The 22,967-nt window shown below is 54.9% G+C and overlaps 1 protein-coding gene and 2 non-coding genes across 11 annotated transcripts; all 3 read right to left on the bottom strand.

Annotated features, from left to right (window-relative positions):
• Positions 1-5,883: 5,883 nt before the first annotated feature.
• On the bottom strand, positions 5,884-22,368 carry SPACA6 (sperm acrosome associated 6). Of its 9 annotated transcripts, none has more exons than XM_055370272.2 (9): positions 21,844-22,361; positions 16,844-16,921; positions 9,663-9,731; positions 8,727-8,750; positions 8,282-8,359; positions 8,043-8,152; positions 7,194-7,350; positions 6,900-7,110; positions 5,884-5,986 (listed from the first exon to the last, which is right to left on the bottom strand). In XM_055370272.2, the coding sequence occupies exons 1-9, from the start codon at positions 22,208-22,210 to the stop codon at positions 5,953-5,955; spliced, it is 1,128 nt and encodes a 375-aa protein (XP_055226247.1). In that variant the 5' UTR covers positions 22,211-22,361; the 3' UTR covers positions 5,884-5,952. The 9 variants fall into 9 exon arrangements, with proteins under 9 accessions (XP_055226247.1, XP_055226251.1, XP_055226244.1 ...); XM_055370276.2 differs by lacking the exon at positions 21,844-22,361 and adding an exon at positions 17,680-21,709; XM_055370269.2 differs by having other exon boundaries at positions 8,043-8,359; positions 21,844-22,363.
• Positions 18,065-18,172, bottom strand: MIR125A (microRNA mir-125a). Its single transcript, NR_106346.1, has one exon. It is a non-coding gene; the product is annotated as a microRNA mir-125a (primary transcript).
• MIRLET7E (microRNA let-7e) lies at positions 18,537-18,645 on the bottom strand. Its single transcript, NR_106292.1, has one exon. It is a non-coding gene; the product is annotated as a microRNA let-7e (primary transcript).
• Positions 22,369-22,967: the final 599 nt, after the last annotated feature.

Below are 22,967 nucleotides of genomic sequence, written 5' to 3'. Positions count from 1 at the left end.
TTGCTCTGTCGCCCAGGCTGGAGTTCAGTGGTGTGAACTCAGCTCACTGCAACCTCTGCGTCCCAGGTTCAAGCAATTCTCCTGCCTCAGCCTCCCAAGTAGCTGGGATTACAGGCATGTGTCACCACACCCAGCTGATTTTTGTATTTTTAGTAGAGATGGGGTTTCACCATGTTGGCCAGGCTGGTCTCAAACTCGTGACCTCAAGTGATCCACCAGCCTCAGCTTCCCAAAATGCTGGGATTACAGGTGTGAGTCACCAAGCATAGCTACTTGGCTTTCAGAAAGCCACAGTTACCTTGATTTCCTCCACCTTGTTTTCTTTCCTGGATCCTCTCATCTTCGTCTCTTACCCATCTATACCCATTTCCTTTATGCCTCCAGTGTTATGGCTCTGAATACTTCATTCATGCTCCATGTATGGAGACAGGACTCCCAAACAGATCTTCAGACCAGACCTCACCCTTAAATTCCAGGCTGGTATATCCAACTGCCTCCAAGACATTTCCACTTGGATGCCTAATAGGCATCTCAAACCAGACTCCTAATATCGTCTCGCCTTCCTCCCTGCTAATCCCCGTGAAACCTGCTCCTCCATCAGCCTATCTCAGTAAACAGAACTTCATCCTCCCAGCTGCTCAGGCCAAAAAATGCTAGTGCTGTAACTGTCCATCACTAGCCACTACCACATGGAAGTCTAAAACATTTTTTTTCCCATTCATGCATTCTTTGATTCATCAGTCACCAAAACATTCACCAAGTACCTGCTGAATGCCACAAACTCTGCCAAGTCTGCAAGTATAGAAATAATTAAGAAGCTTGCCTTCAAGGAGCTCTTAGTCAAGTAAACAAAGAGTTAAGAGTGATCCACAGGTAAGAATACTCACATAGGCCTCTATGATGCTGTTGTCATAGAGCAGGAACTATGTAATGTTAAAGTAATTAAAGCTACCTGAGTTGATTTTTTTCTTATTTTTATTTTTTTTGACACCCTTTCTTGCCTGAAGAGCTACCTAAGATTATGGATTCAGTTCCTCAGTTGCACAGGTCACCTTTCACATGCTTCACGGCCACACGTGGCTGGTGCTGCGCTACTGGACGGCGCAGATCTAGAATATTTCCAATATGGCAGAGGGTTCGACTGCACATTGCCACTGTGGTTACTCTTGGCCTCTCTCCTTCTCTCATCCAACATTCTGAACCATCAGCAAATCCCACTGATTCTACCTTCAAGACATATCTAGAGCCACTGCTCCTCACGACCTTGTTCCCCAGGGCTGCATCTCGTCCCTGGATTACTGCAGCACCTCACAGCGATGCCTGCTTCCACCTTGCCCCAGTCTCTTAGCCACACAGTAGCCATGGAAATCAAATCATGACCTGCCCTTGCTTGGCTCAAAAGCCACCCGTGATGCTCATCTTTTATTTCTTTTTTTTTTTTTTTAATTTTTTATTTTGTGACAGAGTCTCGCTCTGTAGCCCAGGCTGGACTGCAGTGGTGCAGTCATGGCTCACGTCATCTCTCTCTTTTTTTTTTTTTTTTTGCCTTTTTTTTTTCTGAGATGCAGTTTTGCTCTTTTTGCCCAGGCTGGAGTGCAATGGCGCAATCTCAGCTCACTGCAACCTCCGCCTCACGGGTTCAAGCAATTCTCCTGCCTCAGCCTCCAAAGTAGCTGGGATTATAGGCACCTGCTACCACACCTGGCTAATTTTTTATTTTTAGGAGAGATGGGGTTTCACCACGTTGGCCAGGCTGGTCTTGAACTCCTGACCTCAGGTGATCCGCCTGCCTTGGCTTCCCAAAGTGCTAGGATTGCAGGCATGAGCCACTGCACCTTGCTCTTTTTTTTTTTTTTTTTCTGAGTCAGGGTCTCCCTCTGTAGCCCAGGTTGGACTGCAGTGATGTAATCATGGCTCACTGCAGCCTTGATCTCTCAAGCTCAAGCCTCAGTCCCCCAAAGTGCTGGGATTACAGGTGTGAGCCACCACACCCAGCCGACCCTCATCTCTTACAGAGTAAGTCTAGACTTTACAGCAGCCCGCAGCACCATCTGGTCCCCATGGTCTCTGACTTCACTGTGTATTCACTTCCTAAGGCCCTGTTCCAGCTACACTGGCCTCCTGGATGTCCTCCCGGCTGTCCCCCCATGTGCCTGGCACTCCTGCCTCAGAGCTTTTCCCTTTTTAAATTTTTGCCTGGAACAGTATTTTTTTTTTTTTAAGACAGAGTCTCACTCTGTTGTCCAGGCTGGAGTGCCATTGTCTCACTCTGTTGCCCAAGCTGGAGTGCAATGGCACAATCTCAGCTCACTGCAACTTCCGCCTCCCAGGTTCAAGCAATTCTCGTGCTTCAACCTCCTGAGTAGCTGGGATTACAGGCATGTGCTACCATGCCAGGCTAATTTTTGTATTTTTAGTAGAGACAGGGTTTCACCATGTTGGCCAGGCTGGTCTCGAACTCCTGACCTCAGATAATCCACCTGTCTCGGCCTCCCAAAGTGTTGGGATTACAGGCATGAGTCACCTCGCCTGGCCACCTGGAACACCCTTCACACAAGTATCCATAATGGCTCATACCGTCATCCCCTTCAAGTTTTTATTCAAACGTCACTTTCTCAGTGAGGGCTTCTCCACAGATCCTACTGCTACTTCCCCCGGCCCCATATTCCATTTCTCTGCTTATCTTCTCCATCACACATATTACCATATTTCGTATTTTACTTTGTTTTCTTATTGTCTGTGACATGGTAAGAAATACATACTTGGTGTCTGTCCCTGGTTTCTGACAGTCTTAAACCCTTGTACTTTCTGGAGTGATGTGGGCAACAGAAGCGTCTTATATAGAGCTCCTAATCTCTTGAATTTCCTGGGTGATAACAGCATCGTTTGTTCTACTCAAGTGACTCTTGGTGGTCTCCTGGATGAGCGCTGGTCACCAGCAAGACTAGGCTATGATTAGGAGCTTGGAGCTTTCAGCCTTACCCGCCGCCCCCTCCAGTCCTTGGGGAGGGAAGAAGGCGTGGAGACTGAGTTAATAAGCAATCACGCCTACATGGTGCAGCCTCCAGAACAATCCCTAAACTATGGGGTTTGCAGAGCTTCCAGGCTGGTGAGTGCATCCACGCACTGACAGGCCGCTGCATCCCAGCTCCCATGGAGACAGAAACTTCTGCACTTGGGACCCTTCTGGACCTCACCCTATCTACCTCTTCATCTGGCTATTAACCTATTTCCTTCATACTCTCCTTTATAATAAACCAGTAAATAAGTTTCCCTGAGTTATTCAAGCTATTCTAGCAAATTACTGAGCTGGGGGGCTGCAGGTTGCAGGAGCCCGACTTGCGACTGGTGTCTGAAGTGGGGGCAGTCTTGTGGGCCTGAGCTCTTAAAACCTGTGTAGTGTGACGCTAACCCTGGGTTGTTGATTTTAGAATTGAATGAATTATAGGACACTCAACTGGTGTCTGGGAGAGTTGGAGAACTGGTTGGTATGGGGGCAGGAGGTAGAATCCCATACATGTAGTGTCACAAATGTTGGGAGTAGAGAAACAGTTTTCTGGCCGGGCGCAGTGGCTCACGCCTATAATCTCAGCACTCTGGGAGGCTGAGGCAGGCAATCACTTGAGGTCAGGAGTTTGAGACCAGCCTGGCCAACATGGCGAAACCCCGTCTCTACTAAAAATACAAAAATTAGCCAGGCATGGTGGCACATGCCTTTGTAGTCCCAGCTACTCGGGACACTGAGGCACGAGAATTGCTTGAACCCAGGAGGCAAAGGCTGCAGTGAGCCAAGATTGTGCCACTGCACTCCAGGATTCCATCTCAAACAAAAAAAAAAAAAAAAAAAAAGAGAGAGAAACAGTTTTGTTTTACTGTCCACTAGAATGTAAGTTCCATGTGAGTACTATATAAACTTTTTGTCTCTTCTGATTTCTTCATTGGGATCTCTACAGTGCCTTGAAAATACATGACAAAATAGTAAGCACTCAATAAATATTTGCTGAATGAACAAATCAATAAAGGGAAATAGACCAGTGAACAAGAATGAGTACATGCTCAAAAGGAGCTTCCCTTTCAGGTAGGAAAGGCAAAACCAAATTAAAAAATGAGTTAACGGCCGGGAGCGGTGGCTCACGCCTGTAATCCTAGCACTTTGGGAGGCTGAGGCAGGTGGATCACCTGAGGTCAGGAGTTTGAGATCAGCCTGGCCAAAATGGCGAAACCCTGTCTCTTCTAAAAATACAAAATTAGCCAGGTGTGGTGGCGCATGCCTGTGATCCCAGCTACTTGGGAGGCTGAGGCAGCAGAATCGCTTGAACCCGGGAGGCGGAGGTTGCAGTGAGCCGACATCGCGCCACTGCACTCCAGCCTGGGCAACAAGAGCGAAACTCAAAAAAAAAAAAAGAGTTAACATTAGGTCCAGATGAGCTCAGTGAACAAGGTGAAATTGGGCAATGTCAAACAGGGAGAGAGAGGTAGTTAGAGAAGGAGACATTTGATCTGGGATCTGTGCAATGAGAGAGGTGGGTTTGTGATGCTCAGAGGAAAGTCATTTCAAGTATGAAGCACAGCAAAGGCCTGGAAATGGGACTGAGACTTGCATGCTCCAGGGACCTAATAAGGAGGCCACTGGGGCTGGAAAGTAGCAAGGGGCCTGAGGGAGAGGTAGAGTCAGTTAAGTCAATACAGTGCCAGCCGTGCAGACTTGTCAAGGGGATTAGCGGGGTTAATAGACGTAATGGCTACTCAGGGGAAATCGTAAGAGTTAACTAGACAAAAAAAGGAGAAAATATTATTCTAGGCAGGAAACAGTGTGAACCAAGACCCTAGAGAGGGCAAGAAGTATCATGATGAATGCGAGGAAGGAGGAAAGGCCAGAGAAAAACCGCAGGGTGGCAAGATCAAGGAGGAAAGGGGTATGGGACAAGGCTGCAGGTGAGGTCAGCAAAGGCCAGACCTGTGGAACCTCTGAGGCTTTGACAAGGAATTGGATTTTGTCTCAATGGCAACAGGGAGTCACTGAAGGATTCTGGGCAGAGGAGTAACCCAATCTGACACACTTTAAAACCTAAGTCCTTGGCCGGGCTCGGTGGCTCACGCCTGTAATCCCAGCACTTTGGGAAGCCAAGGCGGGTGGATCACTTGAGGTCAGGAGTTCAAGAACAGCCTGGCCACATGGTGAAACCCTGTCTCTACTAAAAATACAAAAATTAGCCGGGTGTGGTGGTGGGCGCCTGTAATCCCAGCTACTTGGGAGGCTGAGGCAGAAGAATCGCTTGAACCCGGGAGGCGGAGGTTGCAGTGAGCTGACATCACATCGCTGCACTCCAGCCTGGGCCTTCGAGTGAGATCCTGCCTCCAAAAAAAATAAAATAAAATAAAACAAGTCCTGCTGGTATGTAGAGAATGGGCTACAGTGGAGAGAGGCCAAGGAGAGGCGGGGGGCTGCTCCAGTGATCCAGACATGAGGTGGGGGTGACTGGGACCACAGAGAAGGCAGCTTCATGAGATATTTAGGAGTTAAAAAGTCTGAGGGTTGGAAATGAAAATGAATTGGAAGTGGAGGAGAAGTTAGATTCCAAGGTTTCTGGTTTGAACTGCTAGGTGGATGGTGTTGCTCCTTCTGGTAGGAGGAAAGCCTTGGGGAGGAACAGCCTCTGAGGGCAACATGGAGGACTCTATTTGAGGGTGCCTTCTGCAGGTGGAAATGTCAAGAAGACAGCCAGTAACCTGAGGGGGTAGCTGGGTTCCCACCTAACTTGCACTGGGATAGCTATGCCTATCACTGTCATTATGCGGGCCATATTCATCTGGGCATGTGTGGGCTTGCTGCACCTCCTCCTACCTGAGTTAGTAGTGACCACCTTCAGAGATGAAACAATCTAGAGTTGAAATATATTCTTTATTTTCAGGATGGAAATGGGATAGGGAAGGAGGAAAGAGATACCTTTGTTAGTTGCCACTGCAGTACCATCGAAAGAACATCCTGGGGAAACAAAGAGGTATGTGTGTTACAGGAGGGGTTGGTGACTAGAAACTTAGGTCCCGGAGGCCTGGACATCAGGGTCGAAAAGGTGTACAGGGCCCGGACTCCTGGTTCTGAGGGAGGAGGGGATGGGGGCCCCGACTCCTGGGTCTGAGGGAGGAGGAGGCTGGGGGCCTGGACTCCTGGGTCTTAGGAAGGAGGGGCTGGGGGCTTGGATTTCTGGGTCTGCGGGTGGAAGGACTGGGGGCCTGGATTCCTGGGTCTGAGGGAGGAGGGGCCAGGGGCCTGGATGGAAACCTGGGTCTGAGGGAGGAGGGGCCAGGGGCCTGGATGTTAACCTGGGTCTGAGAGAGGAAGGGGCTGGGGTCCTGGACACCTGGGTCTGAGGGATGAGGGGCTAGGGCCATGGATTTCTGGGTCTGCGGGTGGAAGGACTGGGGGCCTGGACTCCTGGATCTGAGGGAGGAGGGGCTGGGGGCCTGGACTCTTAGGTCTGAAGGAGGAGGGGCTGGGGCCTGGGCTTCTGGGTCTGAGGGAGGAGGGGGTCCGGGGGCCTGGACTCTTGGATCTGCGGGAGGAGGGGACTGGGGACTTGGACTCCTGGGTCTGAAGGAGTAGGGGCTGGGGGCCTGGAATCCTGGGTCTGAGGGAGGAGGGGCTGCGGACCTGGACTCCTGGGTCTGAGGGAGGAGGGGCTGGGGGCCTGGACTCTTAGATCTAAGGGAGGAGGGGGCTGGGGACTTGGATTCCTGGGCTAGTAAAGAGGGGCTGGGACCTGGACTCCTGGGTCTGAGAGAGGAGGAACTGAAAGCCCGACCTCCTGGGTTGGAGGCTGCTGGGAACCCAGACTTCTCGGTGGGATCTGAGACAGCGGGGAGCTAGATGCTGGGGCTCCGGAGTCCCCAGAACTCACCACGCCACCACTGTCGCACTCGCTGATGCGAGGGCCCCGAGGACTGCAAGCAGGAACAGATTGCTGGGCGTCAGAGCCTCGGGCCTGGCCAGCAGCTCGCCCAGGCTGGGCCTCCAGGGCTCGATCAGCTCGGCATCCCGCGGCGCCCAGCGCAGCACTTCCCGGAACGAGGCCTGCAACTCTGTCTCCGCCCGCGGGGGCGGGCCCGTCACTGCGGGGGCGCGCACGTCAGCCAGGCACGAGCCCCACCCCTCTCCCCACCCCGCTCACTCACGCCGCCGCGCCCCGCCCCACCGTTAAGAAAGAAGTAGAGCCTGGCCAGGGGGCGCTGGTCTTGCTTGATCACGCAGGAGAACGTCCCGCGGTGCGTGAGCTGAGCCGGCCGGATCCGCGCCAGGTATCCTTCGGCCCGCGGCATATCTCGGAAATAGGACAAGTCCTGAGTCCGGAGCTGCGGGACACGCGGGTTTAAACGCCTCAACTCCGGCTTGCCACTGAGTAACCTACAAGCCCCGCCCCCCGAGCCAGGCCACGCCCCCTGGAGTCCTGGCCCTGAGCCTTGAGCCCGCCCCCGAGCCTTCTCGCTCCCCTGCCCTAAACGTACCCCTTCCCCTCACTCCTTAAACCCTTACGCATAACCTACCCCTAGAAACTGCTTTTATTTATGTATTTTTTTTTTCTTCCAGACAGGGTCTCGTTCTGGCGCCCAGGCTGCAGTGCAGCGGCGCGATCATAGCTCACTGCAGCCTCGAACTCCTGGACTTAAGCAGTCTTCCCGCTCAGCCTCCCCAGTGGCTGGGACTATAGGCGTGCACCACCACGCCCCGGCTGTTTTTAAAATTTTTTGGCAGAGGAGGGGTCTTAATATGTTGCCGAGGCCGGTCTCAAACTCCTGGGCTCAAGCCATCCTCCCGCCTTGGTCTCCAAAAGCGCTGGGATTACAGGCGTGAGCCATCGCCCCAGGTCCTTGGTCCTGCATTCTGATCTTCGAGCTCTCCCCTAAATCCCGCGAGCCTCCTCTTGCTGATGCTTGTGTCTAGACGGAGATTCCCGGAGTCCCGTCCCCGCAAGCTGACTCCCCAACCTCCAGTGAAGGCTAACTCGCCCGTCTAAACTCTTCGCGCCTGCCCCGCCCCGACTCACACCTCCTCCTGCGAACTTCCAGGAATAGGTGATCTCCTCCTTTGGCAGCTGGAAGTTTACGATGCAAGAAAACATAGCCTGGTCGCCCCGAGTCACTGTCACATCCTGAACTGAAGACGGAGCAGTGTTCACTCGCTGGGCCCCGACCACGTCTGGCCTCGCCACCAGCTTATGCCCCTCGGTGCTCTGGTCCCGTTTCTCAGGTTGGCCTCCTGCACCCCGAGGCCCCGCCCCCTCACCTGGGCAGTCCAGCGGGAGGTCGCAGACCCTAGAGTAGCACCCGCTGCAGAGGAAACGCCGGGCGAACTCCTGGAGACCTGTGGAGCGGGAACGCTGGGTCTAGGCGCCACCTGCCCTTCCAAGCCCGGGGCCCTTGGCCCATTTGAGATCCATGCAGCTTCCCGGGGTCCATCGGCCAGGTGGCATCTTGACCCCGCCCTCCCTGCTGTCTTTGGCCGACTCTCACTCCTCTCCGCCCTCTAGGATTCCTATTGGTTTGCTTCGGCTCTCACACACACCTTCTGAGGATTTAGAGCAATACTTGGTTTCCTTCCTTTTCTCCAGGGATCTTATTGGCCTCCTAAGGATGTGAAGCCCACCCGCTTTCCCACACTTGATGTCGTACGTTTCGTCCCCGACCGCCTCCCTTACCCCGCAATTCCAAGTTTTAGATGAAGTCCTTACCGCAGGGAGGAATGCAAGCCTGGGCTGTGGAGGAAGAGGAAACATCACTACCTTACAGTCATGGGAAGAACCCTGCCCGATGCTCCCCTAGCTAATGTTACAAGGCCCGACGCATTGCTCCGAGGGGGCGGGGCCAAGCTTTCGTCACAACCTGGGGGCGGGGTCAAGCCGGCTGGGTTCCACCTGGGGGCGGGGCCAAGCCTGAGCATTCCACTACGAAGGAGGTCAGGCCAAGGACTGCTGCCAGCCTTCTACTTGTGGTTTAGAGGGAAACACACCGGTTTTCTGTAGGCCCTGACGGGGATGGGCAATCCATGTGTATTCCACCGAGGAGGCGGGGCTAGATCCTGGGCGATCCTTGCAGGAGACCAAGGCTAAGGTGGTGGCCCAGTTAGAGAAGAGACGTGGCCAGGCTAGTAGTAGTCCCGGAAAGGGGCTCAGTTGGAGACGAAACCTTTCATCGAAGGGGCGGGGCCAGATCAAAAATGGTCCACGCGGGGAAATAGTCATTCCTTAAGGTCTGAGGCTCAGAGATGGGGCCAGGGGATTGTACGGGGAGTGGATGGGGGGTCTCAGGAGTGGGTTTGGTTTTGAGATGGAGTCTTGCTCTGTCACCCAGGCTGGAGTGCAGTGGCACGATCTCGGGTCACTGCAACCCCGCCTCCAGGGTTCAAGCAATTTTCCTGCCTCAGCCTCCTGAGTAGATGAGATTACAAGCATGCGTTACCACGCCCAGCTAATTTTAGTATCTTTAGTAGATATGGGTATCACTATGTTGGTCAGACTGCTTCTGAACTCCTGATCTCAAGTGATCTGCCCGCCTCAGCCTTCCAAAGTGCTGGGATTACAGGCGTGAGCCACCATCCCCGGACAAAAGTGGGGTTTTCTAATTGTGTGTGTGTGTGTCTGGGGAAGGAGAGATGGAGTGTATTTTACCTTCTTTAAGCTGTGTAATGACCTTCTTCATTTTCTCCGCAGCATCAGGGAAGGCAACCTCAAAGGATCCTGGAGAGTGAAGGGGAGGACGGCCTGTGTAGTAAAGCCCTTCCCCCTAGGGCTTGGTCCTTGGTCCTGCATTCTGATCTAGCCTGGCTAGGGCTAGGCTGGCCCTAGCTCACAGGACGTGCTGTCATGGTATCTGCCCTTCCCTGGCCCCTCTTCACCCCTCTCATTACCATATTCTCTGCTCCTCTTCTCATCACCCGCCCTCTGTAGTTGAAGGCTAACAAGTCCCTAAGTCTCCTTTCTTCTGCCTCCTGAATCTCTCCAGGATGGAAGCCCTCCTGGACATCACCTGCATGTAGCTTGTTGGGGGGAGAAGGGGAGGATAAAGATCAAATTCCTCACCAAGGCCTATTAGGTCTTACATGGTTTGGCCTAGTTCCCCCTCCCTCCCTGTCCCATCCCTACTGCCCACCTTTCATTTCCTTTATTTTATTTTATTCAGACAGTGTCTCACCGTCACCCAGGCTGGAGTGCAGTGGCGCGATCTCGGCTCACTGCAAACTCCGCCTCCTGGGTTCAAGTGATTCTCCTGCCCTAGCCTCCCAAGTAGCAGGGACTGCAGGTGTGCACCACCACGCCTGGCTAATTTTTGTGTTTTTAGTAGAGACGGGGTTTCACCATGTTGGCCAGGCTGGTCTCGAACTCCTGACCTCAAGTGATCCACCCACCTCAGCCTCCCGAAGTGCTGGGGTTACAGGCATGAGCCACCGTGCCTGGCCTCATTTCCTTTAATATGAAAACCACCACATTCCCTAGCACCTCAGGGCCTTTGCACATGCTGGCTTGTTTTTAGCACATTTTTCCTTCTCCTAATCATCCTTCCATCACCACAAATCTAACCAAGTTCCCTGTTTTTGTCTCTCATCGCAATCATTTCATTCCTAGCTCTCATCTGTCTGCAATTACATATATTTATGTATAGATGATGATCACTTATGTCTGTCTCGTAAGTAAATAAACATGTTCTTCTGTAGCACTGTGTCCTCTGGATCCTGGAGAGGGCCCTCAGTCTTAGAAGTGCTCAGTAAGTATTTGTACAATGAATTCCAGGATCCAACTTGAACTGGAGACCCCAACTGGTGGCCTATGACCCAAATCCATCCCTGGGATGTGTTATATTTGGCCTGGAAAGTGTTTAAAAGAAAATGAACCAGTTGCCAACATATAAAATTTGGAATGTCAAATAAAACGTTTGGCATCTCTTTTTTACAAAGTTGGAAGAGCTGTAACACAGAGATCGCATTTCCATAAGGCAGCAATTAGCTGGAGATGAGTAGCAGTCACTCCCTTGAAATGGGGCACACACCGGCCACTTCTCCATAGTCCCCAGCCTCTATTCACTTCTATATTTACCCATCTTTTACTCTTTTATGTTCCTTGTCTTTGTAGGTGTTTGTTTTGTTTTGAGATAGAGTCTCGCTCTGTTGCCCAGGCTGGGGTACAGTGGTGTGATCTTGGCTCACTGCAACTTCCACCTCCCAGGTTCAAGCGATTCTCCTGCCTCAGCCTCCCCAGTAGCTAGGATTACAGGCACCCACCACCATGCCCAGCGAATTTTTGTATTTTTAGTAGAGATGGGGTTTCACCATGTTGGCCAGGCTGGTCTCAAACTCCTGACCTCAGGTGATCCGCCTGTCTCGGCCTCCCAAAGTGCTGGGATTACAGGTTTGGGCCACCATGCCTGGCCTTGTGTTTTGACCACCGCAATGGCCTCCAAACTGTATGGGTTTGTGGCTTGTTCCAGTGGAATATGAATAGACAGCTGACTTGATCTTGTGGTGATTTGTGGAAATCAGAAATGTGGCAAGGTTTTATAAGGCTAAATCGTGCCGCCCACCCCCCACCCCCCGCAACCAAATTCGTATGTTGAAGTCCTAACTCCCAGTACCTCAGAATGTGACTGTACTTGGTTCTTAAAGAGGTGATTAAGTTAAAATGAGGTCATTAGGGTGGGCTGTAATGCAGTATGATTGGTGTCCTTATGAGAAGAGGAAATTAGGAAACAGAGATGCACACAGGGACATATGAAGGAAGGCATCTACAAGCCAAAGAGAGAGGAGTGAGAAGAAACTAACCCTGCTGACACCAAAACCTTGGTCTCAGACTTCTAGAAGGCAGAAACTTCTGCTGTTCGAGTCACCCAGTCTACGGTACTTTGTTACAGTGGTCCTAGCAAACCAACACACAGGAATTGTCCACTGCCTCCAAATACCTATATATCTATAACCTATATCCACAGAACACAGATAAAAAGCTTCATCGCCCAGCCTTCCTTTCAGTTGTGGTCATGTGACCAAGTTGTAGCCATAGGATGCAAATGGATGTGTTATGTGAGTCACAGGAGGTGGCCTTAAAATGGAGGTGGTACCGCACCTGGAATCACAGCTACTCGGGAGGCTGAGGTGACAGGATCACTTGAGGCCGGGAGTTCGAGACAAGCCTGGGCAACATATCCAGACACCATCTCTAAACAAATTTTTATAAATTAGCCAGGTGTGATGGTGTGCCTGTAGTCTTAGCTACTCAGGAAGCTGAAGTGGGAGGATGGTTGAGCCCAGGAGTTCAAGGCTGTAGTGAGCTATGATTGCACCACTGCCCTCCACCCAGCCTAGGCAATAGAGCAAGACCCTGTCTCTAAAAAACAAAGACAGAGAAGGTGGTGCCATCTTATTGTTCCCCTCATCCATCCTGCTGAAAATTTGTTTTGATGGTTGGAGCTCTAGCAGCCACACAGGACCATGAGGACAAGGGCTACTCCCTGGGATATTAAGTCTTGAAGGAGCTTGGATCCCCAAGAAATGGAGGTGCCATACTAGCCTTAAGCGCCTACCACAAGACTTACTTTATATAGGAGAGCTAAACTTCCTACGGGCTTAAGCCATTGCAGGGACAGGGGAAAGCGTCCTCTGTGATTAAAGCCATACAAAAAGGGAGGGAACTGAGGATATTGGCAAGAAAGTGCCTGAAACAATGATCACTGGATATACACTTGGAGAGAGGAAGCACTGATGCCCAGAAGTGGGTTCCAAATGAGGACCCAGTGGTCTCTCCTTGGCCACAGAGCAGGAGTGTGGTCTCAAGATGGCAGGATGATCAGGAGCATGTGGTCAGACTGGGGTGCACAAATGAGAGGCCAGGATGTTGGAGGAGTCATCCAAAGAATTTCTATGGGCCAAATCAAATGACTCATGGGCAGGGTGAGCGTGGGATATACCAAGTAAGCCATGGTGGCGGGGTGGGCTTATAACCCACCAGGGGAGTATAAGTGGAGTGAAATGTTCCAAACAGGCCAAGCAGCCTGGGTTATAGCAAGCGGGCCATAAAGCGGCATGGGTGGGTGTTGTAAAGTCTCCCCCAGAGGAGTTGCATATCGTCAGGAGCTCTGACCCTGGTTCAGATCATCTGGGTCTGAGTCCTGGTGCTTCCGTCTTGAGCACACCTGTCTCAGATCTGAGTATCAATCACAAGCCCTCCTCCCCATGCGACCTTGGCCAAGTGACTTCACCTTCCTGATCCTCAGTTTCCTCATTCATCAAATGAGGATGACAGCAGTGTCTGTATCACAGGATTAGCGGGAGGATGAGACGCCATACAACCATGAAAGCATCCTCATCCCCACTCTTCCATGGCATCGTTTAATGATTGTATGAGATGGTGTCACTAAGTGTGTAGAATGGCTCCTAGCACGTAGTGAGTGTTAGAGAAGGCTGGCAAACTTAGGATTGCCATCTCCAAGTCTGAGATGGGGAAATGGAGGCATGGGGAGATTAGAGAAGTGGTCCAAAATCACATGGCTACATTTGACCCTGGTGGTCAGGCTCCAGAGCCTCCACACCTAATCGCTGCATACATAATCTCCACACCTAATACTGCATCCAGTCTGTACCAGGTCATCTACTCCATGGTTTATATATACATATATACAAATAAGATCACCTGGGATCACCAAGAGGCAGTCAGCGTACATCAGCTCCTCCATCTCCCTCCTGCTCCCTCTGGAGGAGACGCAAAAGTCATCCTTGATTCTTCCCATTGCCCTCACCCACCTACATCTGGTCCAGTCTATCTCCAAATATATCCTGGGCCTACTGTTCTTGTCCAGAAGAGCCCAGTGTTCCCATCTGATAAGCGGGGCTATAAAACCCAGCCTCACAGGGCCGGTAGAGGATATCCTTTAGGAAGATACTTAATATGAATGACTCTGTGTATGGCAAACACAGCCTTTTGCACGCATGGGCAAGCCTGGCACATGGTCAAATCCTTATGCCCACCCCACTCTGCTCAGACCTCATCTGGGCCCCCGGACCACTGTGACTGGTCCAAGCCACCATGGGCCGGCTTCTCACTGGAAGTCTTCCTGCCTTTGTCCAGGCCCCATACAGCTGCCAGACAGATCTTGTTAAATCCCAGGTCAGATCCTGTCTCTCTGTGTAAAGTTCTCCAATAGCTCCCCCATTTCAAGAGCAAAAAACAGAAGTCATTCCAAGGGCCTACAACAGTGATTCTCAAAGAGTGTTCCCGGAGCAGCAGCATCAGCATTCCCTGGGATCTTGACAGAAACGTCCATGTCTGGGCCCTACCTTGGACCTCCTGGTCAGAGGTGGTGAAGCCCAGAAATCTGCATTTTAAATAAGCTCCCAGGGGATTCTGATGTATGCTGGGGCTTGAGAACCCCCTGTCTATGAGGATCTACAGGAGGTGGCCCCTTGCTGTCTCTCTGATTTCACCTTTACTCCAGCCCCACGGGCCCCAGGGTATTGCACTGGCTATTCCCTGTGGCCTGAAAATCTCTTTCCACAGATTATCTGCATGGCTGTCGCTGTCACTGTCACCTTGCTCAGGTCTTTGCTCAACTGGACCCTGTCATTTCCACATGCCCTGACCAACCTATTTAAAATTATCACCCAGCCAGGTACAGTAGTTCATGCCTGTAATCCCAGCACTTTGGGAGGCTGAGGTGGGAAGATCACTTGAGCCCAGGAGTTCAAGACCAACCCATGCAACATAACAAGACACCATCATTACAAGCTATTTAAAAAATTAGCCAAAGATGGTGGCACACACCTATAGTCCCAGCTACTTGGGAGGCTGAGGCAGGAAGATCGCTTGAGCCCAGGAGTTTGAAGCTGTAGTTAGCTATAATCACGTCACTGCAATCCAGCCTGGGTGACAAAGTGAGACCCTATCTCAAAAAAACAAAAAAACTATCACCCCTTTCTCTTCCCCTTCTCTGTTTTCCTCCACGGCAGGGATCACCAACTGACATACTAAGATACTAAGATATTTTATTGATTATGTTTGTTGTCTGTCTCCCCAGACTCCACCCCAATATAAGCAACCCGAGGACAGATGGTTTGCAGTTTTGGTCACTGCTGTGTTCCCAGGGTTGTTCCCGGCACATTCAGTAAATATAATTGAACGTATTGCACCAGCTTCTCCCGGCCTCCAGACTCTCCCTCTGGTCCATCTTTGACACGACCCCAGAGGGTTCTTTCTACACCCAGAGCTGCCCCTACTTCTTCACTGCTCACACTCCTGCTGCAGCTCCCCAGCGCCCTGAGGAAAGAGACTCAAAACTCTCTGACTTTTCTGCTGAACTCTGCACCTAGGTATCTAGCTGCCTCCTAAACGTCCCTGGGACCCCTCAAAGTCACTGCCTTCTAACCCAGCTTATCATCTGCCCCCGGCTCTTTCTCTCAGGCTCCTTATTTCAGTGATGACCCACTGCCCAACAGGCACAGAGCAGGACCTGTCTCAGATGCTGTTCTCTATGCTTCCCAAAACAGCCCAGCAGACCTAACTCTCTGGCCCTGGCCCTTCTCCACCTTCACGGCCCCAGCCCCCACTCGGGCCTCCGCTCTGGTCTGGACCCTCACCCAGCCTCTTCTCTCTCCCCTCCAAGTTTGTCCCCCATGCTTCCCCACAGAAGGCTTCCATTCCCAGATCCAAAGGCTCCTCATCTTTTCAAAAGCTTCTGTGACAAGGCAGCCTATGTGGGGAGAAAGCACATTTCTTGGAATCCTGCACACCCCTACATGGAGAGGTTTAGGGCCTCAGGTCTCCCTTTAGGGTGGAGATGGGGGGAGCCACAGCTGAGGCCTTCTCCACGCTGGCCCTGGATGCCCCCTGGGTGGATGGGAACCTTCCCTCTTCCGGGATTGTTGACAAGACGCTTGGAGGGCAAAGCAGGAAGCAAAAGGAGCGACTGTGGGTGTGGGAGCAAGCCCTGAGATCCTGGACCTAAGAGGAAGCCGGTTTATTCTACAGCGCAGGGCTCTGTACCTCCTGCAACTCCGAGCCTCCACAGTTCCAGGGTCTGGCACCTCGTCGGGATCATGGCCGTGGTGATCAGGCATGATTACTGCCCATGCTGCCCATCGGCATTGCGTGGCCCCCAGCCCTGAGGTCTCTTCGCACAGCCACACACCTCAAGGCTGTCACATGTGCCTGTCTCACCAGGACAGTCACACCTCGTCTCTTTTCACTGCTGTCACCTTAGGGATCCACTCTGCTGTTCCTGTTTTCCCGCCCTCTAATTGCCTCACACCTCAAAAATGTGCAATCACTTTATAAGAAATCTGTGTGTGTGTGTGTGAGTGTGAGTGTATGTCTCTGAGTGTGTCTGTGTGCGAGTGTGTGTGTGTTCTATCCTAGAGGAAGATGCCTTCCCTAAGATCAGGCTCATCAGGCAGCCCCAACCCCTGCACTGAGCTCCATGGCCATCCTAGGAGGCAAGAAGATTGTCCCACTTTACAGATGGGTAAGTTGAGGCCAGGAGAGGGGCAGTGACCCACCCAGAACTTCATAGCCAGTAAGAGTGTGAGCCATGCAGCCATGGCAGAACCTATGCCTACCCGACCCCACCTGGACTTCCAGCTCCAGGCAATTTCTGCAGCGTCCCTTCCCCCTCACCACCTTCAGCCCCTGGCTCTTAGAGCTGCCTTCAACCTTCATTTGGACAAGTAGCTGAGCTCAATGGCTTCCCAGCTTTCCCCTCCCAGATCACTGCCCAACTCTGGGGGCCTCCTTCCTCTGCCCTGGGCCCTCCCACATACCCATCTCTTGGGGGCTCCAAGTCCACATCTCCCATCTCCCCATCCCCACACACTCACCCTGGGCAGCAGCCAGCTCCTGCAGGGCATGGGTCATCTGGGTGAAGGTGTCATGCAGGTGGCTCCTCTCATCATAGTCTGGCGGTGAGGGAGGGAGCAGGGGCTGGGGGAGGCAGCTCCCCGCAACACCATGTCCCTAATGGGAACATTCTGTTTCTGAGTCTCTGCCCTCCCAAGTCTGTATCCTCCCGTCTGACTCTTTGCCCCACAGTCGCTATGCTTCCTGAGTCCCTCCCAAGTCTCTATCCTCACCTCTCTGTGAGTCTCTATCCTCCCTGAGTCTCTGCCCCTGACCAGTCGCTATCCTGCTTCCCCTAGTCTCTGCCTCATCTCTAGCCTCCCCTCTCTGGGTTTCCATCCTCTTTGAGTCTCCGTCTTCCCCCCTCTGAGTCTCCATCCTCCCCTCTCTGGGTCTCTATTCCCTCTCCAGTCTCCAACCTCTCCTGACTCTCCATCCTCCCCTTTCTATGAGTCTCCATCCTCGTGACTCTCCATCCTCCCCTGAGTGTCCATCCTCCCCTCTCTGACTCTCCATACTCCTGAGTCTCCATCTTTCCCTCTGAGTCTCCATCTTCCCCTCTCTGAGTCACCATCCTCCCCTCTCTCTGAGTCTCCATCTTCCCCTCTCTGACTCCATCCTCCCCTCTCTCAGTCTTTGCCCTGCTGTCTTCCCCTGTCTGTGTCTCTCTGTCCCTAAGTCTCTGTTGTTCTCATGGTCTTTGAGCCTTTCTCCTCTGACTGTTTCTGTCTGTCCCTCAGCCTGACCCTCTGGGCCTCTCCTGCCCTCCCTCTGCACCTTCCCCAGGACACTGATGAAGTGTGGATGGTCTCCTCACTGATTTCGGTGTCAGAGAGGCCCTGGAAGGCGGCCGTGAAGGCCTCCTCACACTCTTCAAGCTTGGGGCTCCGCATCCCAACAAACATCTGGCAGATGCGGAGGCGCTCAGAGTAGGTTGTGAAGCAGAGGAGACAGGCCCAGGCGGGCACCCTGAAGACAGCCAGGGCCAGCAGGGCAGACGGGACGGCACTGGCCAGGGCCAGCAGGGCCATCATGTGGGTCTCAAGGCCAGGGGAGAAGCTAGTAACCTTTATGAAGTCACCACAGGGTGGGGGAAGGGCCAGTGGTCTGGGGTCAGAGGTCAGGTTTCAGTTGGTGGTCAAATGTCATGCTCTGGAGGAAGGGTATGAGGAGTCAGGGGTCAGAGGTCAGGCCAGCAATTCCCCAGGTGTGTGGTTGGGCCAGACACCAGGCTCCCAAGAACCTCACCTGTGACCCTGGATGTCCTCACAGGTTAAAGGGTCTCAGGGACCTAGAGACTGGCAACATGGTGTGCGGTGGCCCGGTAGACCCTGGGGTGGGGTCAGAGATGGAGATGGGCACAGAGACATTCTGAGAGCCAGAGACAGAAGACCAAAAACGACAGAAATAGAGACACAGAGAGATATCGGGAGGGGCAGAGACCTAGAGAGCCAGAATAAGAGGGAGTCAGAGCATCCACTGTGAAAGAGACACAGAAGCCAGAGACACAGCAGAGATGGAGAGACAGACAGGGAAGGAAAACAGATTTCAGGGGAAGGAGGGGATGCAGGGACAAGGACAGAAAAGAGCCCGGCTCTTCCTCCCAGGGTCCCTGGGGCAGCCCAGTGGGGCTAAGGGTCCCCGAGTGGGGCTGGGGGTCCCCGCCGGGCCCCGTCCCGTGCAGGGCGCAGCCTGGGGAAAGCTAGGAGGCCGTATAGTGATCTCCTTGGGTGTCCTCCTCAACTATACAACCTCCTACCTCAGCCCGGGGGGCGCGGCAGGTGGACAGACCCGACAGACAGACAGACAGGGACCAGGAGGACCAGGGATGGGGGGGAGGGCCGGGGAGGCCCCAGCCGCGATGGTGAGCCCCCGACACGGACCCACAGACACGAGCTTGTGTGCGGCGAAGGCCCCGCAAGGTCGGTTCTACGGGTGGGTGCCAGGACCCAGGAGTCCGGGCCCCCGGCCCCTCCTCCCCAAGGAACCCAGGAGTCCAGGCCCTCAGCCCCTTCCTCATCAGGGACCCTGGAGTCAAGACCCTCATCCCCCTCCTCCCTAAAGAACCCAGAAGTCTAGGCCCTTCCTCACCACAGACCCAGGAATCCAGGCCTCTGGCCCTTTTCTCCCCAAATGTTCCTGGAATCCAAGGACTCAGCCCCTTCCTCCCTCAGACTCATGAGTCCAGATCCAAAGCCTCCTTCTCCCCAGAGACCCAGGAGTCCCTGCCCCCAGCCCCTCCTCCCTCCGGCCAGGCAGGCCTCCTGGGGAAGGCATGGCCTGATAGACAACCTGGCTTCCTGGGTGCCGGCTGGGAGGGAACCTCATTTGTCTTGTAATTTGGCCCTTTGGGCACACCTGCTTCCTACCTACCCTCCTGTCAGTCTGCAGAGACTCCATGCCCAGGGCTAAGGAGGCCAGGGGCTAGCCAACCATCAGAGCCTCCCTAGGTGCTTTCTTTCCTCTCTCCTCCCTTCTTTGGGTCATTTACAACTATGACAGCCACAATCTCCCAGCGCTGACCCCATACCAGGCCTTGAGCACCAGTCCTCTCCCTGACACCTCCCAGTCCAGAGAGCGAGGTGCCCTCAGCATCCCCATTTGGCAGGTGAGGGGGCTGAGCCTCAGAGAGGGGAAGAGGCTCCCAAAGTCTGCCCAGCTCCATCTCTGTCCTCCCTCTTGAATCCAGGAGGTGTCCCCAGCCTTCTCCAGCTTCTGGACCCCGGGACCCAGCACCCACCCTCCCCACCCCTGGGCTCAGAGCCCCTCCAGCTGGGGTCTCTCCCGTGCCCAGCCCCTCCTCCTGGACTGTCTGGTTCTCGCTGCCCCTGCTCCAGGCGCACCTTCCCGTTCCTTTCTCGCAGTCCAGGTCTCTCTGGCCCTGCCTTTTTCTCTCTCCCTCTTTCTTTCCACCTTCCCTGGTTCCCAGCCTCCTCCTGCATCAGGACATCCCTCCCTGGCTCTGCGCTGGCTTCTCTCTCTGCCCATCGCCTCTCTCCTCTCCCCGCTTCTGTTTTCTTCCTTCTCTCCCCTTCTTTCTCCTTCTTTTCCTCTACCTTCTGTCTTTCATCCTCCCCTTCTCCCCCTTCCCCCTCTTTGTCTCTCTCATTCTCTCTCTGGCCCTCTCTCAGTCTCTCTCTCTCCTCTTTCTCACCCTTCTCCACCCCCTTTTCTCGGATGTCTTTCCTCACTTCCTCTCCCTCCGCCCCTTCCCTCTCTCCATCCCTCACCTCCGTCTCCTGCTCTCTCTCAGTCTCTGTCTCTCTCCCTCTCTCTCTCCTTCCCTCCCTCTTAGGTCTCTCTCTTTCCTCCCCTCCCCCTTCTCTCTTTGGGTCTCCCTCCCTTCTCTCTCTCTCTTTTCTCCTTCCCTCTCTCCCTCCCCCTCGCAGCTCGAGCCAGGTCTGGAGCTGGGGGTGGAGTGGGGGTGGTTTGAGAAGGGGCCCAGGGCTGGGGTAGCGACCTGCTGAGGAGGGGGAGGAGAGGCGGGAAAGGGGCGGAGAAGGAAAGGGGGAGGCGGGGGCCGGAGACGGGTCTACGGTCCCAGCTCTCTTCCCCCTTCCCTCCTTCCCAACCTCCCAGACCCTCAGGCGGGGGCGAGAGTCAGGCCAAGGTGGGGAGGAAGGGGAAGGGAGGAGGCTGCCCCCGCCCCCACCCCCCCACACCAACCTGGCCCGGAGCCCAGGCCTGGGTTCCCAGCATGCCCCGGGGCTGCCTGGGGCCTGAGGAGGAGGGTGAGGGGAGAGGGGAAGCCGAGAATCTCAAAGATTCCCCGGACCTAAGCATCTCCCCCACCCGCCAACCAGTGTCTCCTTGGGGAAACTGAGGCGGAGAGAGAAGGGTCAGGACTTGTTCAAGGTCACTGGACAAGGCGTTGGTGGAAACGCGAACTCCCTGGGCCCATAGCCCGGCTTTGGGGAAGGGGTAGGCTCTGGACTTACCCCAGCCCTAGGTCCCCCTCCCCCTCTCTGCGGACCCTGGGGAGCCCCCAAGGGTCAGAGAGCAGACCCAAACAGTCTGGCACCATGGCAACTAGCTGGTCCCGCCCCCTTAACCCCTGGAGGGCTGGACTCCAGCTGGGGCTAAAGAGGAGGTGGGGACTCCTGGGTTCCGGAGGAGGAGGGGCCTGGGGATCCCCAGAACTGCAGGCTTCAAAGGGAGAAAGATGCCGGAGCCTGAACGCTTGGGTTCTAGAGGAACAGAGGGTTGGGGGCCGCGCTCCTTGGGAAGAGGGGCTGAGGTTCTGAACTCTGGGGTTTTGAAGGAGTTAGGGGCTGGAGTGTGGATTCCCTGGTCTGAGAGAACAGACTGGGGGCTCAGACTCCTGGATCCTGGAAAAAAGGGGGCTGGGGGCTCGGATTTTGGAATGGGTGGGGGACTGGGTGGTGTACTCCCAGATCTGAGGGAAGAGGGGTCTGGGACCTGGAATCCCGGGTCCCCGAGGGAGCATGGATGCTGGGCCTCTCCTCCTCCAGACATCTCCTGCCCCCGCCGCTGACCCTGGCCTGTCTGGCATCCCAGACAACCTCCCCCTCCTCCTCGGCCCCCTCCCACTGGCACGGCTCACCCTTGACCCCTCAAAGCCCCGCAGCCCCATCCCTGCCCCTCCCCCTCCCCTCCAGCCAGACGTTAACCCTTCCGCTGCCGCAGGCACTCCAAAGCCAGTCTTCCTCCACCTCCCCCGAGGGCTCGGGCAGCTCGCCCCTAGTCTCTTCCAGCCACGATCCTACCAGCCCCAGCCCCCATCTCTGTCCTCCCTCTTGAATCCAGGAAGTGTCCCCAGCCTTCTCCAGATTCTGGACCCCGGGATCCAGGTCCCAGCCCCCTCCTTCAAGGATTCAGGAGTCTGGGCTCCCAGCCACCCCACCCCCCCACCCCCAACTCCTCCTCCAAGAACCCTGAAATCCAGGCCCCCGGGTGCTCCTCCCTCAGGGACCCAGGAGTCCGGGCCCCAGCCCCCCACCCTCCCTTTCCGCAGACTCACGGCTCCCGCGGCTCCCGCGTCGCAGGGAAGGGGTCTCCTCCGCCGCCCCGGGCCCGCAGGCCGGGCCCCACCGCCGCCGAGCGCTCTCCATCCTCTCCCCGCCTTCGCCGCACGGCGGCCTCTCCCCTTCCTCCCGCCGTCCCCGCCATCCTCCTTCCCTTCTCCCCGACTCCCTCCGGCCGTCGCCTCCTCCCCGGCTCTGCGGTCCGGGGCTCCCCCTCCCTGGACCCCGCCGGCGGCGCGGCCGTCGGACCAGCCCCCTCCCCAGGGGGCCCCCCGCCCCGGCCCCTCCCCACCGCCCAGCCCAGTCCGGCCTGGCTTCCCCCCTGCCCCGGAGCTGGCCCAGGTCCAGGGGAAAAAATTCCATCCAGCCCCGGGGAGGAGGAGGGAGCGGGAGGGGGAGGCCGGGCCCGGGGAGCCTGACGCAGAGGAGGGAAGGGACAAAAGAGGCCGGGAGGCGGCGGCGGCCGGCGCTCCCGCCTCGCCCGCCCTCCTCCCTCGGCCAGTCTCGCTCCTCCCCGGCTTTCCCTAGCTCCCCTCCGCCTCTCCGCCCCGTCCTGTCCCTCGCTGGCCTCCCTCCCTCTTCTCTCCTGCGCCTCCTCCTCGCTCTGTGCGTGCTCTCTCGCTCTCTCGCTCCCTCGCTCCCTCCCTCCCTCCCTTCTCTCTCTTTCTCTCTCTCTCTCTCTCCCTCTTTCCCTCCTCCTCTCTGCTCCTGTCATTCTTGGTTGCTTTTGCTGCCTCTCTGTGTCTCTTTCCGTCTGTCCTCCCTTCTGTCTCTGCACGTCTGTCCTTCCTTTCGCCCTCTCTCTATCTCCATCCTCTTTCTCTGCCTGTGGGGCTTCTGTGTCTCCCATTTATTCTTCCCTTTTCTCTGTTTCTCTCCCTCCCTTCCTGTCTCTGTGTCTCTGTTCTTCCTCTCTCTCGCTTTCTCCTCCCCTCTCTCCCCGAACCAGTCAGGGTCTGCCCGTCTCTCTCTCCCCCTTCCTGCTCTCCCAGCTTCGCCCCCACCAGCTTTAGTATCTCCACCCCCCCACCCCCACCCACTGGGGACTCAAAGGTGAATCAGACCCGAATCTGCCCTTGCAGATGGAGCTCACAGTCTGATGGAAGAGACAGAGCCAGCC

The sequence above is a fragment of the Gorilla gorilla genome, chromosome 20 (genome assembly GCF_029281585.2).
Source record: "Gorilla gorilla gorilla isolate KB3781 chromosome 20, NHGRI_mGorGor1-v2.1_pri, whole genome shotgun sequence".
NCBI classification, from domain to species: Eukaryota; Metazoa; Chordata; class Mammalia; order Primates; family Hominidae; genus Gorilla; species Gorilla gorilla.
The sequence above is the reverse complement of the archived record's forward strand: the minus strand, read 5'-3'. Positions and strand labels throughout refer to the sequence as shown.

Coding starts and splice junctions, on each gene's coding strand:
- SPACA6 (XM_055370269.2), bottom strand. CDS start 22,210: ATGGAATTTTTTCCCCTGGACCTGGGCCAGCTCCGGGGCAGGGGGGAA. Junction 8,360..8,726: donor GGCTTGCATTCCTCCCTGCG/GTAAGGACTTCA, acceptor CCCGCTCCACAG/GTCTCCAGGAGTTCGCCCGG. Junction 5,987..6,899: donor AGTGCGACAGTGGTGGCGTG/GTGAGTTCTGGG, acceptor TTGTTTCCCCAG/GATGTTCTTTCGATGGTACT.